The sequence below is a fragment of the Oncorhynchus keta genome, chromosome 30 (genome assembly GCF_023373465.1).
Source record: "Oncorhynchus keta strain PuntledgeMale-10-30-2019 chromosome 30, Oket_V2, whole genome shotgun sequence".
Classification (NCBI taxonomy): domain Eukaryota; kingdom Metazoa; phylum Chordata; class Actinopteri; order Salmoniformes; family Salmonidae; genus Oncorhynchus; species Oncorhynchus keta.
In genome coordinates this window covers 4,560,057-4,578,900 of record NC_068450.1, presented here as the reverse complement: position 1 = coordinate 4,578,900, position 18,844 = coordinate 4,560,057, and the positions used below count along the sequence as shown (strand labels likewise).

Below are 18,844 nucleotides of genomic sequence, written 5' to 3'. Positions count from 1 at the left end.
ACGTGCAGCTCTAACCTCAGACTTCGACAGGCCAATCTATCGCTCTGACATTCCACCGCCCACCTACACGGAGGGGTAAATCATTTATGCCCAATATTGAACATGAAAGAAGACCTACGCCCCAACACCCTCTCTACCTCCCCTCCTGATATTCCGAACCGTCGCTGCAGCCACCCGGAAAGAAAAAGCCACCTCCATCCCCTGCCCCTGTCAACCCCAGGCCAATAACCCCTACAAACAGTAAAGCAGAGAGACAGACAGAGAGGGAGAGAGAGAGAGAGGGAGAGAGAGAGATAGAGAGAGAGAGAGGGAGAGAGACAGAGAGAGACAGAGAGAGAGAGAGAGAGAGAGAGAGAGAGAGAGAGAGAGAGAGAGAGAGAGAGAGAGAGAGAGAGAGAGAGAGAGAGAGAGAGAGGACAACTCTCAACCTCAATTTACACTCCAGGCAGAATGACAAAGACTGATGATAATAAAATAGAAGAGACGAGAGGAGGAAGGGAAGATAAGACGAGATGCGGGAGAGAAAAGGAGAAGAGAGGAGAGGAGAGGAGAGGAGAGAAAAGGAGAGGAGAGGAGAGGAGAGAAAAGGAGAGGAGAGGAGCCTCTGTCTCTGTCTTTTTCGTTCAAGTCAGTTTTGTCACGCCCTGACCATAGAGAGCCCTCGGGTTCTCCATGACTAGGGGTTTCTAGATCGTATTTTTCTATGTTTGTGTGTGTGTATGGTTCCCAGTTGAAGGCAGCTGAATATCGTTGACACTTAGTGTGTTTTTTTTTTTTTTTTTTAAGCTCACGATCAATCAAATGTGGAACTCGACTCACTTTGAGCCTTGGTCCGATTATTTATGTAACGATTGTGACAAATGTGCTTTATTGACATGACGTAACAATGTACAAAGCGTTCTGGTCCTGAGGCTTCAGTGTGTTAGTCGAACAGGTTAGTGAACTCAGCCCCAGGACCAGCTGGATGAGGGGACTGAGGCTTCAGTGTGTTAGTAGAACAGGTTAGTGAACTCAGCCCCAGGACCAGCTGGATGAGGGGACTGAGGCTTCAGTGTGTTAGTAGAACAGGTTAGTGAACTCAGGACCAGCTGGATGAGGGGACTGAGGCTTCAGTGTGTTAGTAGAACAGGTTTGTGAACTCAGGACCAGCTGGATGAGGGGACTGAGGCTTCAGTGTGTTAGTAGAACAGGTTAGTGAACTCAGGACCAGCTGGATGAGAGGACTGAGGCTTCAGTGTGTTAGTAGAACAGGTTTGTGAACTCAGGACCAGCTGGATGAGGGGACTCTTTTCTTTGCTCAGCTCTTGGCATTGCAGGTCTTGGTAATGATATGAGAGGGGTCACTGTATTTTAAATGTTTCCAAAACGTAATTGCTCTTTTTGAGTATTTATAATTAGTGGATTTTAGCCTTATTCTGCCCTGCATGCATTGTTTGTAGTTTTCCCCTGGACATGTAGGAGAATCCTACAGAACTCTGCATGCAGGGTTTCAATGGGGTGTTTGTCCTATTTGATGAAATCTTGTTTTGCACACCTCTCTGCCATAAAGTACAATTGGTTCAATGACACACTCAATTCGTTTTAGCCAAGTTTTAATAGGTATTTCTCTCTCCATTCAATTCAATTCAAGGGGCTTTATTGGCATGGAAAACAGGTGTTAAAATATGTAGAAAATGCCAAAGCAGGTGAAGTAGACAATACACAAAAGTGAAATAAACAATAAAAATGAACAGTAAACATTACATTCACAGAAGTTCCAAAAGAATGACATTACAAATGTCATATTGTGTCTACAGTCGTGGCCAAAAGTTTTGAGAATGACACAAATATTAATTTCCACAAAGTCTGCTGCCTCAGTGTCTTTAGATATTTTTGTCAGATGTTACTATGGAATACTGAAGTATAATTACAAGCATTTCATAAGTGTCAAAGGCTTTTATTGACAATTACATGCAGTTGATGCAAAGAGTCAATATTTGCAGTGTTGACACTTCTTTTTATTCAAGACCTCTGCAATCCGTCCTGGCATGCTGTCAATTAACTTCTGGGACACATCCTGACCGATGGCAGCCCATTCTTGCGTAATCAATGCTTGGAGTTTGTCAGATGCACTCATACCTGCCTGCTGCCATTCCTGAGCAAGCTCTGTACTGGTGGTGCCCCGATACCGCAGCTGAATCAACTTTAGGAGATGGTCCTGGCACTTGCTGGACATTCTTGGGCGCCCTGAAGCCTTCTTCACAACAATTGAACCGCTCTCCTTGAAGTTCTTGATGATCCGATAAATGGTTGATTTAGGTGCAATCTTACTGGCAGCAATATCCTTGCCTGTGAAGCCCTTTTTGTGCAAAGCAATGATGACGGCACATGTTTCCTTGCAAGTAACCATGGTTGACAGAGGAAGAACAATGATTCCAAGCACCACCCTCCTTTTGAAGCTTCCAGTCTGTTTTTCGAACTCAATCAGCATGACAGAGTGATCTCCAGCCTTGTCCTCGTCAACACTCAAACCTGTGTTAACGAGAGATTCACTGACATGTTGTCAGCTGGTCCTTTTGTGGCAGGGCTGAAATGCAGTGGAAATATTTTGGGGGGGATTTAGTTCATTTGCATGGCAAAGAGGGACTTTGCAATTAGTTTTAATTCATATGATCACTCTTCATAACAATCTGCAGTATATGCAAATGGCCATCATACAAACTGAGGCAGAACACTTTTTGAAAATTAATATTTGTGTCATTTTCAAAACTTTTGGCCACAACTGTATATACAGTGTTGTAACGATGTGCAAATGGAGTTATAGACCTACTCAGGCTGGTTATCGACATAGGCTGGTTATAGACCTCCTCAGGCTGGTTATAGACCTACTCAGGCTGGTTATAGACCTCCTCAGGCTGGTTATAGACCTACTCAGGCTGGTTATAGACCTACTCAGGCTGGTTATAGACCTACTCAGGCTGGTTATAGACCTACTCAGGCTGGTTATAGACCTCCTCAGGCTGGTTATAGACCTACTCAGGCTGGTTATAGACCTCCTCAGGCTGGTTATAGACCTCCTCAGGCTGGTTATAGACCTCCTCAGGCTGGTTATAGACCTACTCAGGCTGGTTATAGACCTACTCAGGCTGGTTATAGACCTCCTCAGGCCGGTTATAGACTTCCTCAGGCTGGTTATAGTCCTACTCAGGCTGGTTATAGTCCTACTCAGGCTGGTTATAGTCCTACTCAGGCTGGTTATAGACCTCCTCAGGCCGGTTATAGACCTCCTCAGGCTGGTTATAGACCTACTCAGGCTGGTTATAGACCTCCTCAGGCTGGTTATAGACCTACTCAGGCTGGTTATAGACCGACTCAGGCTGGTTATAGTCCTACTCCAGGCTGGTTATAGAACTACTCAGGCTGGTTATAGACCTCCTCAGGCTGGTTATAGACCTACTCAGGCTGGTTATAGACCTACTCAGGCTGGTTATAGACCTACTCAGGCTGGTTATAGACCTCCTCAGGCTGGTTATAGACCTACTCAGGCTGGTTATAGACCTACTCAGGCTGGTTATAGACCTCCTCAGGCTGGTTATAGTCCTACTCAGGCTGGTTATAGTCCTATTCAGGCTGGTTATAGACCTCCTCAGGCTGGTTATAGACATACTCAGGCTGGTTATAGACCTCCTCAGGCCGGTTATAGACCTCCTCAGGCCGGTTATAGACCTACTCAGGCTGGTTATAGACCTCCTCAGGCCGGTTATAGACCTCCTCAGGCTGGTTATAGACCTACTCAGGCTGGTTATAGACCTCCTCAGGCTGGTTATAGACCTCCTCAGGCTGCTTATAGACCTACTCAGGCTGGTTATAGACCTCCTCAGGCTGGTTATAGACCTACTCAGGCTGGTTATAGACCTACTCAGGCTGGTTATAGACCTACTCAGGCTGGTTATAGACCTACTCAGGCTGGTTATAGACCTACTCAGGCTGGTTATAGACCTACTCAGGCTGGTTATAGACCTCCTCAGGCTGGTTATAGACCTCCTCAGGCTGGTTATAGACCTCCTCAGGCTGGTTATAGACCTCCTCAGGCTGGTTATAGACCTCCTCAGGCTGGTTATAGACCTCCTCAGGCCGGTTATAGTCCTACTCAGGCTGGTTATAGACCTCCTCAGGCTGGTTATAGTCCTCCTCAGGCTGGTTATAGACCTCCTCAGGCTGGTTATAGACCTACTCAGGCTGGTTATAGACCTCCTCAGGCTGGTTATAGACCTCCTCAGGCCGGTTATAGACCTCCTCAGGCTGGTTATAGTCCTACTCCCCAGGCTGGTTATAGTCCTACTCAGGCTTGTTATAGTCCTACTCAGGCTGGTTATAGACCTCCTCAGGCCGGTTATAGACCTCCTCAGGCCGGTTATAGACCTACTCAGGCTGGTTATAGACCTACTCAGGCTGGTTATAGACCTACTCAGGCTGGTTATAGTCCTACTCAGGCTGGTTATAGTCCTACTCAGGTTGGTTATAGGCCTACTCAGGCTGGTTATAGACCTCCTCAGGCTGGTTATAGACCTACTCAGGCTGGTTATAGACCTACTCAGGCTGGTTATAGACCTACTCAGGCTGGTTATAGTCCTACTCAGGCTGGTTATAGTCCTACTCAGGCTGGTTATAGTCCTACTCAGGCTGGTTATAGACCTCCTCAGGCTGGTTATAGACCTACTCAGGCTGGTTATAGACCTCCTCAGGCCGGTTATAGACCTCCTCAGGCCGGTTATAGACCTACTCAGGCTGGTTATAGACCTACTCAGGCTGGTTATAGACCTCCTCAGGCTGGTTATAGACCTACTCAGGCTGGTTATAGACCTACTCAGGCTGGTTATAGACCTCCTCAGGCTGGTTATAGACCTCCTCAGGCTGGTTATAGACCTACTCAGGCTGGTTATAGACCTCCTCAGGCTGGTTATAGACCTACTCAGGCTGGTTATAGACCTACTCAGGCTGGTTATAGACCTACTCAGGCTGGTTATAGACCTACTCAGGCTGGTTATAGACCTACTCAGGCTGGTTATAGACCTACTCAGGCTGGTTATAGACCTCCTCAGGCTGGTTATAGACCTCCTCAGGCTGGTTATAGACCTACTCAGGCTGGTTATAGACCTCCTCAGGCTGGTTATAGACCTCCTCAGGCTGGTTATAGACCTCCTCAGGCCGGTTATAGTCCTACTCAGGCTGGTTATAGACCTCCTCAGGCTGGTTATAGTCCTCCTCAGGCTGGTTATAGACCTACTCAGGCTGGTTATAGACCTCCTCAGGCTGGTTATAGACCTCCTCAGGCCGGTTATAGACCTCCTCAGGCTGGTTATAGTCCTACTCAGGCTGGTTATAGTCCTACTCAGGCTGGTTATAGTCCTACTCAGGCTGGTTATAGACCTCCTCAGGCCGGTTATAGACCTCCTCAGGCTGGTTATAGACCTACTCAGGCTGGTTATAGACCTACTCAGGCTGGTTATAGACCTACTCAGGCTGGTTATAGTCCTACTCGGGCTGGTTATAGTCCTACTCAGGCTGGTTATAGGCCTACTCAGGCTGGTTATAGACCTACTCAGGCTGGTTATAGACCTACTCAGGCTGGTTATAGACCTCCTCAGGCTGGTTATAGACCTACTCAGGCTGGTTATAGTCCTACTCAGGCTGGTTATAGACCTCCTCAGGCCGGTTATAGACCTCCTCAGGCTGGTTATAGTCAGACTATCACATTAGACGTATACCACGGCCCACATAACCCATCTATCCTCCTCAGGCTGGTTATAGACCTACTCAGGCTGGTTATAGTCCTACTCAGGCTGGTTATAGTCCTACTCAGGCTGGTTATAGACCTCCTCAGGCTGGTTATAGTCCTACTCAGGCTGGTTACGGACCTCCTCAGGCCGGTTATAGTCCTACTCAGGCTGGTTATAGACCTCTTCAGGCTGGTTATAGACCTACTCAGGCTGGTTATAGACCTCCTCAGGCCGGTTATAGTCCTACTCAGGCTGGTTATAGTCAGACTATCACATTAGACGTATACCACGGCCCACATAACCCATCTATCCTTATGAAAAAGCACTGAAGGCAGAAACAGATGATTTGGTTTCATTTCATTTGTTGCCAAGTAGCCACACTTTAAACTGTTCAAAGGTTCAAGTCAAAATTATATTGCAAAACAACATGGACAGTCGGCTGCATCACATATTCAGAACCGCTAGACAGTAACATAAAAAACTAAACCCACTGATCATTGAGAACGAGATCAGAATGAGTACTAAGGCTTGATCTATAAATTAAATAATTGAATAGGTAGACTACAGAACTAAACCAAGCCATACGTTCTAACGGGCTGATTAGCATCAGCTAACGCCTCGGTGCCGACACATTCACAAATCAAAATATGTTTTTTTTTTTTGTATTTAGTTTCAAAGCTCTGACGAAGGCCACGAGAACGAGAAACAAGAAATTCCTCCCACAAAAAAAAAAATAAAATACTTATTTCATAGATTAAATAATTCTGATCATTTTAAGAGCAACAAAAAAAAAACCTACTTAGCCTAAATTTAATCATCACAGCAGAAGCTTCACAATTCGGTATTGTTCCAAACGAAGTAGCCTTGTTGAGTTGTACGGTATGGCTACTTGAAGGGGCCTAAGCCCACCTCTTCCAAATGCATCTACTAGATTAAGTGGTGAGATGAGTACAACATCCTGGCATTTGAAACCAATACTAGATTTTAGAAACGGCACATATGGAGAAAGTGGCTTGATGTTTCTATCGGTTGATTCAGCAGCACATCACCCATATCTAACAATCAGCTGTCGGCAAAGCCAAAATGACTACGACATCCGGGCATTTAAAGTATACTTGATTTCCAAAATGACACATTCCCTCCTCCCTCCCTCCCTCCCTCCCTCCCTCCCTCCCTCCCTCCCTCCCTCCCTCCCTCCCTCCCTCCCTCCCTCCCTCCCTCCCACAGACCTCTCATTCGTCCTCTCTCTTTCTCTCCCCCTCTCTCTCTACCTCTCTTTATCATTCTCTCTCCTCCCTCCCTCCCTCCCTCCCTCCCTCCCTCCCTCCCTCCCTCCCTCCCTCCCTCCCTCCCTCCCTCCCTCCCTCCCTCCCTCCCCTCCCTCCCTCCCTCCCTCACTCCCTCCCTCCCTCCCTCCCTCCCACAGACCTCTCATTCGTCCTCTCTCTTTCTCTCCCCCTCTCTCTCTACCTCTCTTTATCTTTCTCTCTCTCCCCCTCTCCCTCTCGCTCTACCTCTCTTTCTCTTTCTCTCTCCTCCTCTCTCTCTCCCCACCTCCTCCCCTCCCTCCCTCTCTCTCCCTCTCACAGACCTCTCATTCGTCCCCTCTCTCCCTCCACCCCTCTCTCTCACTCTCGCTCTACCTCTCTTTCTCTAGCTCTCGCGCTCCTTCTCTCTCTCTCTCTCTCACTACTCTGACATACAGTATTCCTGAGCTGACACACAGACATTGAAGAATTTATATGAAGGTGAGGGGAGGTTGGATCTCTGTGCTGCTTTCTAATGTAGTCTACAGGTAGAGTAGAAAGGGGAACGGCTCTGTAGCCCAGAGGACAGTACTGTATAGAGGGGTCTTTGTAATTGGTGTCAGGGGGGTCAGAAACACAGGGTTTAAGAACTTTAAGAAGTACCTCGAGGTTATATGCAATTTAAATGTCAGAGGAGACATTTGAGGAGAGAATTGAATTCCTCTTGAAGAAGTGCGCACTTCATTTGAATAACGGGTTGATTTATTATTATTTTTTTTATATAATTATTATTATTATTTTTTGAAGCTTACAGCACTTGGGTATTCCCAGGTGTTCTCCCATCCAAGTATTAACACCCCCTGGCTCAGCCCGGCCAAATCCATCCTCTATTTGGTGCGCCGTCCTACGCGGCTCCCTGCGATTGTTCTATTTCCTCAACACCAGGCGTATGTACAGTAACTCCCATCCTAAAGCTTCTGTGTTTGTGCTCAATTAAGTGAGTTGGGCTGGAACAAAACACAGCAACAAAAAAAGGGCTACACAAAATAAAATAAATAAATAAAGTAATCTAATAATGTTACTGTAATGTTGTTCCTCTCACGTGTGTGTGTGTGTGTGTGTGTGTGTGTGTGTGTGTGTGTGTGTGTGTGTGTGTGTGTGTGTGTGTGTGTGTGTGTGTGTGTGTGTGTGTGTGTGTGTGTGTGTGTGTGTGTGTGTGTGTGTGTGTCTGTGTCTGTGTCTGTGTTCTCACCTCCCAGACGCCCTCGTAGTTCTGTTTCTTCAGCCTGATGGCCCAGTTCTCAGGACAGGCGTCAGAACAATGGTCCATGCTGAGAATTGTGGGCCGCGTCAGAACCACCCCCGGAGGACCACAGCTCACTATGGGACTCAGCAGGGTCTGGCAGCCCACCAGGGGTAACCTGCATGGGTGGAGAGAGAGGAGGGGTTATGGGGAGTAGGCAGAGGGGAGGAGGGGGTAGAGACAGGAGGAGAGGGAGGTAGAGGGTAGTGGCAGAGGGGAGACGGGAGGAGAGGGGGTAGAGGGGAGACGGGAGGAGAGGGGGTAGAGGGTAGGGGTAGAGGGGAGAGGGGAGGAGAGGGGGTAGAGGGAGACGGGAGGAGAGGGGGTAGAGGGTAGTGGCAGAGGGGAGACGGGAGGAGAGGGGGTAGAGGGTAGGGGTAGAGGGTAGGGGCAGAGGGAGACAGGAGGAGAGGGGTAGAGGGTAGGGGCAGAGGGAGACAGGGAGGAGAGGGGGTAGAGGGTAGGGGCAGAGGGAGACGGGAGGAGAGGGGGTAGAGGGTAGGGGCAGAGGGGAGACGGGAGGAGAGGGGTAGAGGGTAGGGGCAGAGGGGAGACGGGAGGAGAGGGGGTAGAGGGTAGGGGCAGAGGGGAGACGGGAGGAGAGGGGGTAGAGGGTAGGGGCAGAGGGGAGACGGGAGGAGAGGGGGTAGAGGGTAGGGGCAGAGGGGAGACGGGAGGAGAGGGGGTAGAGGGTAGGGGCAGAGGGAGACGGGAGGAGAGGGGGTAGAGACAGGAGGAGAGGGAGGTAGAGGGTAGGGGCAGAGGGGAGACGGGAGGACAGGGGGTAGAGACAGGAGGAGAGGGAGGTAGAGGGTAGGGGCAGAGGGGAGACGGGAGGAGAGGGGGTAGGGAGGAGAGGGGGTAGAGACAGGAGGAGAGGGAGGTAGAGGGTAGGGGCAGAGGGGAGACGGGAGGAGAGGGGGTAGAGGGGAGAGGGGAGGAGAGGGGGTAGAGGGGAGACGGGAGGAGAGGGGATAGAGACAGGAGGAGAGGGAGGTAGAGGGTAGGGGCAGAGGGGAGACGGGAGGAGAGGGAGGTAGAGGGTAGGGGTAGAGGGGAGACCAGAGGCGAGGGGGTAGAGGGTAGGGGCAGAGGGGAGATGGGAGGAGAGGGGGTAGAGGGTAAGGGTAGAGGGGAGAGGGGAGGAGAGGGGGCAGAGACAGGAGGAGAGGGAGGTAGAGGGTAGGGGCAGAGGGGAGACGGGAGGAGTGGGGGTAGAGGGTAGGGGCAGAGGGGAGAGGGGAGGAGAGGGGGTAGAGGGTAGGGGGAAGGGTTAGATGAAGGTAGGGTAGGGGCTAGAGGGGAGAGGGGTGTATAAGGGTTGGGGGAAAGATATTGGGGGTGGGAAAGAGAGTTAAGGGAGCAAGGTGGAGGAGGAAAGACAGCAGGGCTTTATTCATGAGTTGTTTACAGTCACTAATGATCTGATGCTACTTTACCATAATACATATAGATCATCTGCAGTAGCTGGCTAGAGGTAGAACTGTTTACATCAGTGGTGCTGGCTAACTGGTACTGGTGCTGTGAGCTGCAATGATCCTTGTTAACAAGGCCATGCAGTGTGAAGAATAAGCTGCTTACAAACTCTAAACTCCATGCTAATAAACTACAGTCTTACTCTATGGTAATAAACTACAGTCTTACTCTATGGTAATACACTGCAGACATACTCTATGGTAATAAACTACAGTCTTACTCTATGGTAATAAACTGCAGTCTTACTCTATGGTAATAAACTGCAGTCTTACTCTATGTTAATAAACTACAGTCTTACTCTATGGTAATAAACTACAGTCTTACTCTATGGTAATAAACTACAGTCTTACTCTATGGTAATAAACTACAGTCTTACTCTATGGTAATAAACTACAGTCTTACTCTATGGTAATAAACTACAGTCTTACTCTATGGTAATAAACTACAGTCTTACTCTATGGTAATAAACTACAGTCTTACTCTATGGTAATAAACTACAGTCTTACTCTATGGTAATAAACTACAGTCTTACTCTATGGTAATAAACTACAGTCTAACTCTATGGTAATAAACTGCAGTCTTACTCTATGGTAATAAACTACAGTCTTACTGGGTGTTTCTATGGTAATAAACTACAGTCTTACTCTATGGTAATAAACTACAGTCTTACTCTATGGTAATAAACTACAGTCTTACTCTATGGTAATAAACTACAGTCTTACTCTATGGTAATAAACTACAGTCTTACTCTATGGTAATAAACGACAGTCTTACTCTATGGTAATAAATGACAGTCTTACTCTATGGTAATAAACTGCAGTCTTACTCTATGGTAATAAACTGCAGTCTTACTCTATGGTAATAAACTACAGTCTTACTCTATGGTAATAAACTGCAGTCTTACTCTATGGTAATAAACTGCAGTCTTACTCTATGGTAATAAACTACAGTCTTACTCTATGGTAATAAACTACAGTCTTACTCTATGGTAATAAACTGCAGTCTTACTCTATGGTAATAAACTGCAGTCTTACTCTAAGGTAATAAACTACAGTCTTACTCTATGGTAATAAACTACAGTCTTACTCTATGGTAATAAACTACAGTCTTACTCTATGGTAATAAACTGCAGTCTTACTCTATGGTAATAAACTACAGTCTTACTCTATGGTAATAAACTACAGTCTTACTCTATGGTAATACACTAGTCTTACTCTATGGTAATACACTGCAGACATACTCTATGGTAATAAACTGCAGTCTTACTCTATGGTAATACACTACAGTCTTACTCTATGGTAATAAACTACAGTCTTACTCTATGGTAATACACTGCAGACATACTCTATGGTAATAAACTACAGTCTTACTCTATGGTAATAAACTACAGTCTTACTCTATGGTAATAAACTAAGGTCTTACTCTATGGTAATAAACTACAGTCTTACTCTATGGTAATAAACTACAGTCTTACTCTATGGTAATAAACTACAGTCTTACTCTATGGTAATAAACTGCAGTCTTACTCTATGGTAATAAACTACAGTCTTACTCTATGGTAATAAACTACAGTCGTACTCTATGGTAATAAACTGCAGTCTTACTCTATGGTAATAAACTACAGTCTTACTCTATGGTAATAAACTGCAGTCTTACTCTATGGTAATAAACTACAGTCTTACTCTATGGTAATAAACTACAGTCTTACTCTATGGTAATAAACTACAGTCTAACTCTATGGTAATAAACTACAGTCTTACTCTATGGTAATAAACTACAGTCTTACTCTATGGTAATAAACTACAGTCTTACTCTATGGTAATAAACTGCAGTCTTACTCTATGGTAATACACTACAGTCTTACTCTATGGTAATACACTGCAGACATACTCTATGGTAATAAACTACAGTCTTACTCTATGGTAATACACTACAGTCTTACTCTATGGTAATAAACTGCAGTCTTACTCTATGGTAATAAACTACAGTCTTACTCTATGGTAATACACTGCAGACATACTCTATGGTAATAAACTACAGTCTTACTCTATGGTAATAAACTGCAGTCTTACTCTATGGTAATAAACTACAGTCTTACTCTATGGTAATAAAATACAGTCTTACTCTATGGTAATAAACTACAGTCTTACTCTATGGTAATAAACTACAGTCTTACTCTATGGTAATAAAATACAGTCTTACTCTATGGTAATAAACTGCAGTCTTACTCTATGGTAATAAACTACAGTCTTACTCTATGGTAATACACTGCAGACATACTCTATGGTAATAAACTACAGTCGTACTCTATGGTAATGAACTACAGTCTTACTCTATGGTAATAAACTACAGTCTTACTCTATGGTAATGAACTACAGTCTTACTCTATGGTAATAAACTACAGTCTTACTCTATGGTAATAAACTACGGTCTTACTCTATGGTAATAAACTACAGTCGTACTCTATGGTAATGAACTACAGTCTTACTCTATGGTAATAAACTACAGTCTTACTCTATGGTAATAAACTACAGTCTTACTCTATGGTAATAAACTACAGTCTTACTCTATGGTAATAAACTACAGTCTTACTCTATGGTAATAAACTACAGTCTTACTCTATGGTAATAAACTACAGTCTTACTCTATGGTAATAAACTACAGTCTTACTCTATGGTAATAAACTACAGTCGTACTCTATGGTCTACTGCCCCCGCTGCCAGCGGGGGCAGTAGACAGCCCTATCCCCATGAGGTTAATAACAGGGCTGCCAGCGGGGGCAGTAGACAGCCCTATCCCCATGAGGTTAATAACAGGGCTGCCAGCGGGGGCAGTAGACAGCCCTATCCCCATGAGGTTAATAACAGGGCTGCCAGCGGGGGCAGTAGACAGCCCTATCCCCATGAGGTTAATAACAGGGCTGCCAGCGGGGGCAGTAGACAGCCCTATCCCCATGAAGTTAATAACAGGGCTGCCAGCGGGGGCAGTAGACAGCCCTGTCCCCATGAGGTTAATAACAGGGCTGTCAGCGGGGGCAGTAGACAGCCCTGTCCCCATGAGGTTAATAACAGGGCTGCCAGCGGGGGCAGTAGACAACCCTATCCCCATGAGGTTAATAACAGGGCTGCCAGCGGGGGCAGTAGACAGCCCTATCCCCATGAAGTTAATAACAGGGCTGCCAGCGGGGCAGTAGACAGCCCTGTCCCCATGAGGTTAATAACACATACACACATGAGTGTGTATGTGTGTGTGTGTGTGTGTGTGTGTATGTGTGTGTATGAGTGTGTATGAGTGTGTATGTGTGTGTATGTGTGTGTGTGTGTGTGTGTGTGTGTGTGTATGTGTGTGTATGAGTGTGTATGTGTGTGTATGTGTGTGTATGTGTGTGTGTTTTGTTTGTTATTCTGAACCAATAATTTACCTCATTATTAACCTCATGGGGATAGGGCTGTCTACTGCCCCCGTTGACAACCCTGTTATTAACCTCATGGGGATAGGGCTGTCTACTGCCCCCGCTGACAGCCCTGTTATTAACCTCATGGGGATAGGGCTGTCTACTGCCCCCGCTGGCAGCCCTGTTATTAACCTCATGGGGATAGGGCTGTCTACTGCCCCCGCTGGCAGCCCTGTTATTAACCTCATGGGGATAGGGCTGTCTACTGCCCCCGCTGGCCGCCCTGTTATTAACCTCATGGGGATAGGGCTGTCTACTGCCCCCGCTGGCAGCCCTGTTATTAACCTCATGGGGATAGGGCTGTCTACTGCCCCTGCTGGCAGCCCTGTTATTAACCTCATGGGGACAGGGCTGTCTACTGCCCCCGCTGGCAGCCCTGTTATTAACCTCATGGGGATAGGGCTGTCTACTGCCCCCGCTGGCAGCCCTGTTATTAACCTCATGGGGATAGGGCTGTCTACTGCCCCCGCTGGCAGCCCTGTTATTAACCTCATGGGGATAGGGCTGTCTACTGCCCCCGCTGGCAGCCCTGTTATTAACCTCATGGGGACAGGGCTGTCTACTGCCCCCGCTGGCAGCCCTGTTATTAACCTCATGGGGATAGGGCTGTCTACTGCCCCCGCTGGCAGCCCTGTTATTAACCTCATGGGGATAGGGCTGTCTACTGCCCCCGCTGACAGCCCTGTTATTAACCTCATGGGGACAGGGCTGTCTACTGCCCCCGCTGACAGCCCTGTTATTAATTTAGCGTGATAAACTGGGTGTTTCAAAGCCCTGAATGCTGACTGGCTGACAGCCCTGTTATTCATTTAGCGTGATAAACTGGGTGTTTCAAAGCCCTGAATGCTGACTGGCTGACAGCCCTGTTATTATTTTTATTTTTATTTTTTTTTTTTTTACCTTTATTTCAATGACGGCCTGGGAACAGTGGGTTAACTGCCTGTTCAGGGGCAGAGCGACAGATTTGTACCTTGTCAGCTAGGGGTTTGAACTCGCAACCTTCCGGTTACTAGTCCAACGCTCTAACCACTAGGCTACACTGCCACCCTGGGTGTTTCAAAGCCCTGAATGCTGACTGGCTGACAGCCCTGTTATTCATTTAGCGTGATAAACTGGGTCTTTCAAAGCCCTGAATGCTGACTGGCTGACAGCCCTGTTATTAATTTACCGTGATAAACTGGGTGTTTCAAAGCCCTGAATGCTGACTGGCTGACAGCCCTGCTATTCATTTACCATGATAAACTGGGTGTTTCAAAGCCCTGAATTCTGATTGGCTGACAGCCGTGGTATATCAGACATTATAAACTGGGTGTTTCAAAGCCCTGAATACTGATTGGCTGACAGCCGTGGTATATCAGACATTATAAACTGGGTGTTTCAAAGCCCTGAATACTGATTGACTGACAGCCGTGGTATATCAGACATTATAAACTGGGTGTTTCAAAGCCCTGAATACTGATTGGCTGACAGCCGTGGTATATCAGACATTATAAACTGGGTGTTTCAAAGCCCTGAATACTGATTGGCTGACAGCCGTGGTATGTCAGACATTATAAACTGGGTGTTTCAAAGCCCTGAATACTGATTGGCTGACAGCCGTGGTATATATATAAATAGCATCAAATTGATAAAAAATACAGTGTAGACATTGTTAATATTGTAAATGACTATTGTAGCTGGAAACGGCTGATTTTTAATGGAATATCTACATAGGTGTACAGAGGCCCATTATCAGCAACCATCACTCCTGTGTTCCAATGGCACGTTGTGTTAGCTAATCCAAGTTTATTATCCAGTTTACCAGCATCCCGGAGTCACCTCTTCACTGTTGATGTTGAGACTGGACAGAGGAACTCTGCCTAGAAGGCCAGCATCCCGGAGTCACCTCTTCACTGTTGATGTTGAGACTGGACAGAGGAACTCTGCCTAGAAGGCCAGCATCCCGGAGTCACCTCTTCACTGTTGATGTTGAGACTGGACAGAGGAACTCTGCCTAGAAGGCCAGCATCCCGGAGTCAACTCTTCACTGTTGATGTTGAGACTGAACAGAGGAACTCTGCGTAGACGGCCAGCATCCTGGAGTCACCTCTTCACTGTTGACGTTGAGACTGGTGTTTTGCGGGTACTATTTAATGAAGCTGCCAGTTGAGGACTTGTGAGGCGTCTGTTTCTCAAGCAAGACACTCTAATGTACTTGTCCTCTTGCACAGTTGTGCACCAGGGCCTCCCACTCCTCATTCTGTTCTGGTCTCATTACATTGGTAACCAGTTTATGATAGCATTAGGCACCTCGGGGATTTGTGGTACAGAATATGGACCTCCGCAAATCGTTGTGCATAAGAACAACCCTTAGCCGTGGTACACACACACACACACACACACACACACACACACACACACACACACACACACACACACACACACACACACACACACACACACACACACACACACACACACACACACACACACACACACACACACACACACACACACACACACAGGGGACCAGTCAGTTAGTCACATAGCAGGGGACCAGTCAGTTAGTCACACAGCAGGGGACCAGTCAGTTAGTCACATAGCAGGGGACCAGTCAGTTAGTCACACAGCAGGGGACCAGTCAGTTAGTCACACAGCAGGGGACCAGTCAGTTAGTCACACAGCAGGGGACCAGCCAGTTAGTCACACAGCAGGGGACCAGTCAGTTAGTCACACAGCAGGGGACCAGTCAGTTAGTCACACAGCAGGGGACCAGTCAGTTAGTCACACAGCAGGGGACCAGTCAGTTAGTCACACAGCAGGGGACCAGTCAGTTAGTCACACAGCAGGGGACCAGCCAGTTAGTCACACAGCAGGGGACCAGTCAGTTAGTCACACAGCAGGGGACCAGTCAGTTAGTCACACAGCAGGGGACCAGTCAGTTAGTCACACAGCAGGGGACCAGCCAGTTAGTCACACAGCAGGGGACCAGTCAGTTAGTCACACAGCAGGGGACCAGTCAGTTAGTCACACAGCAGGGGACCAGCCAGTTAGTCACATAGCAGGGGACCAGTCAGTGAGTCACACAGCAGGGGACCAGCCAGTTAGTCACACAGCAGGGGACCAGTCAGTTAGTCACACAGCAGGGGACCAGTCAGTTAGTCACACAGCAGGGGACCAGTCAGTGAGTCACACAGCAGGGGACCAGGCAGTGAGTCACATAGCAGGGGACATAGTCAGAGTTAAATAGCCCCACCTTAAATCTTCTTTCCTTTGAGCAGTGAGATATATCTCATAGATCTTTCCCCTGGGGATGGCCTCTGGAGGGATCAGCAGGCTGATGCCTAAACAACAACAACAGTAGAGAAGAAGAAGAATGAATCCTAACGCAAATACCACCACAGAAGAAGACTGCACCTCAGTGGCATACAATATGTGACAGCATACAGTACATGTAGAGAGAGGGAGAGGGAGAGGGAGAGAGAGAGAGAGAGAGAGAGAGAGAGAGAGAGAGAGAGAGAGAGAGAGAGAGAGAGAGAGAGAGACATAAGGAGAGAGAGACAGGTCATGAGCAGCATGTTTTTACCAAAAAGATAGACTTAGGGTTGTACCAGGACATATACAGGATAGGACCATCCACAACATAACATTCACTCCAAATCAAAACACCAAACCTGCAACCTGATTTTGAATAACATGAAATGGAAGGATTTTTAAAACCAAGGATTCTTACAGCCCAGAATTATCCAGCAAACTGTCTGACAAACCAGCAACAAGCAAAAGAAGCAGAACCTGAAACCCTAAGATCCAACCTGGAACTGAGTAAGAAACGTTCCGTCTGAAGCTACTTTCCAAACCGAGAATGAAAAGAACATTACAATAATCTCCAGATACTTAATTAACGTCATGAAGAATAGAAAATATGTGTCTAACTTTGTCAAGAAGGAAAGAACTGGCTTCAACATTAATTGGCACTGAAGTACCAAGTGAGAGGTGTGAAGTGCCTAATAATGGCAGCAGAGTTCCTCCCACACGCAAGAGGAACACACAGCCCAGCTGACAGAGGACTACACAGCCCAGCTAACAGAGGACCACACAGCACAGCTAACAGAGGACCACACAGCCCAGCTAACAGAGGACCACACAGCCCAGCTAACAGAGGACCACACAGCCCAGCTAACAGAGGACTACTCAGCCCAGCTAACAGAGGACCACACAGCACAGCTAACAGAGGACCACACAGCCCAGCTAACAGAGGACCACACAGCCCAGCTAACAGAGGACCACACAGCCCAGCTAACAGAGGACCACACAGCCCAGCTAACAGAGGACCACACAGCCCAGCTAACAGAGGACTATACAGCCCAGCTAACAGAGGACTACACAGCCCAGCTAACAGAAGACCACACAGCCTAGCTAACACAGCCCAGCTAACAGAGGACTACTCAGCCCAGCTAACAGAGGACCACACAGCACAGCTAACAGAGGACCACACAGCCCAGCTAACAGAGGACCACACAGCCCAGCTTACAGAGGACCACACAGCCCAGCTAACAGAGGACCACACAGCCCAGCTAACAGAGGACCACACAGCCCAGCTAACAGAGGACTATACAGCCCAGCTAACAGAGGACCACACAGCACAGCTAACAGAGGACCACACAGCCCAGCTAACAGAGGACCACACAGCCCAGCTTACAGAGGACCACACAGCCCAGCTAACAGAGGACCACACAGCCCAGCTAACAGAGGACCAGACAGCCCAGCTAACAGAGGACTATACAGCCCAGCTAACAGAGGACCACACAGCCCAGCTAACAGAGGACCACACAGCCCAGCTAACAGAGGACCACACAGCCCAGCTAACAGAGGACCACACAGCACAGCTAACAGAGGACCACACAGCCCAGCTAACAGAGGACCACACAGCCCAGCTTACAGAGGACCACACAGCCCAGCTAACAGAGGACCACACAGCCCAGCTAACAGAGGACCACACAGCCCAGCTAACAGAGGACCACACAGCCCAGCTAACAGAGGACTACACAGCCCAGCTAACAGAAGACCACACAGCCCAGCTAACACAGCCCAGCTAAGAGAGGACCACACAGCCCAGCTAACAGAGGACCACACAGCCCAGCTAAGAGAGGACCACACAGCCCAGATAACAGAGGACTACACAGCCCAAGCTAACAGAGGACCACACAGCCCAGCTTACAGAGGACTACACAGCCCAGATAACAGAGGACCACACAGCCCAGCTAACAGAGGAACACACAGCCCAGAAAACACAGCCCAGTTCTCTCCCTCCTAATTGTCCCTAGAATTTCTAAGCAAACAGCTGGAGGCAGGGCTTTCTCCTATAGAGCTCCATTTTTATGGAACGGTCTGCCTACCCATGTAAGAGACGCAAACTCGGTCTCAACCTTTAAGTCTTTACTGAAGACTCATCTCTTTAGTGGGTCATATGATTGAGTGTAGTCTGGCCCAGGAGTGTGAAGGTGAACGGAAAGGCTCTGGAGCAACGAACCGCCCTTGCTGTCTCTGCCTGGCCGGTTCCCCTCTTTCCACTGGGATTCTCTGCCTCTAACCCTATTACAGGGGCTGAGTCACTGTCTTGCTGGGG

At 47.6% G+C, this 18,844-nt stretch overlaps 1 protein-coding gene across 1 annotated transcript in view; it reads right to left on the bottom strand.

Moving 5' to 3' along the window:
- Positions 1–18,844, bottom strand: part of LOC127913710 (netrin receptor UNC5A-like) — a 435,702-nt gene that overhangs the window by 145,856 nt on the left and 271,002 nt on the right. The window contains exons 10-11 of the mRNA XM_052486952.1: positions 16,475–16,562; positions 8,259–8,427 (exon numbers count right to left, since the gene is read on the bottom strand). Coding sequence (XP_052342912.1) covers positions 8,259–8,427; positions 16,475–16,562 — 257 coding nt within the window. The remainder of the gene's footprint in view (positions 1–8,258; positions 8,428–16,474; positions 16,563–18,844) is intronic.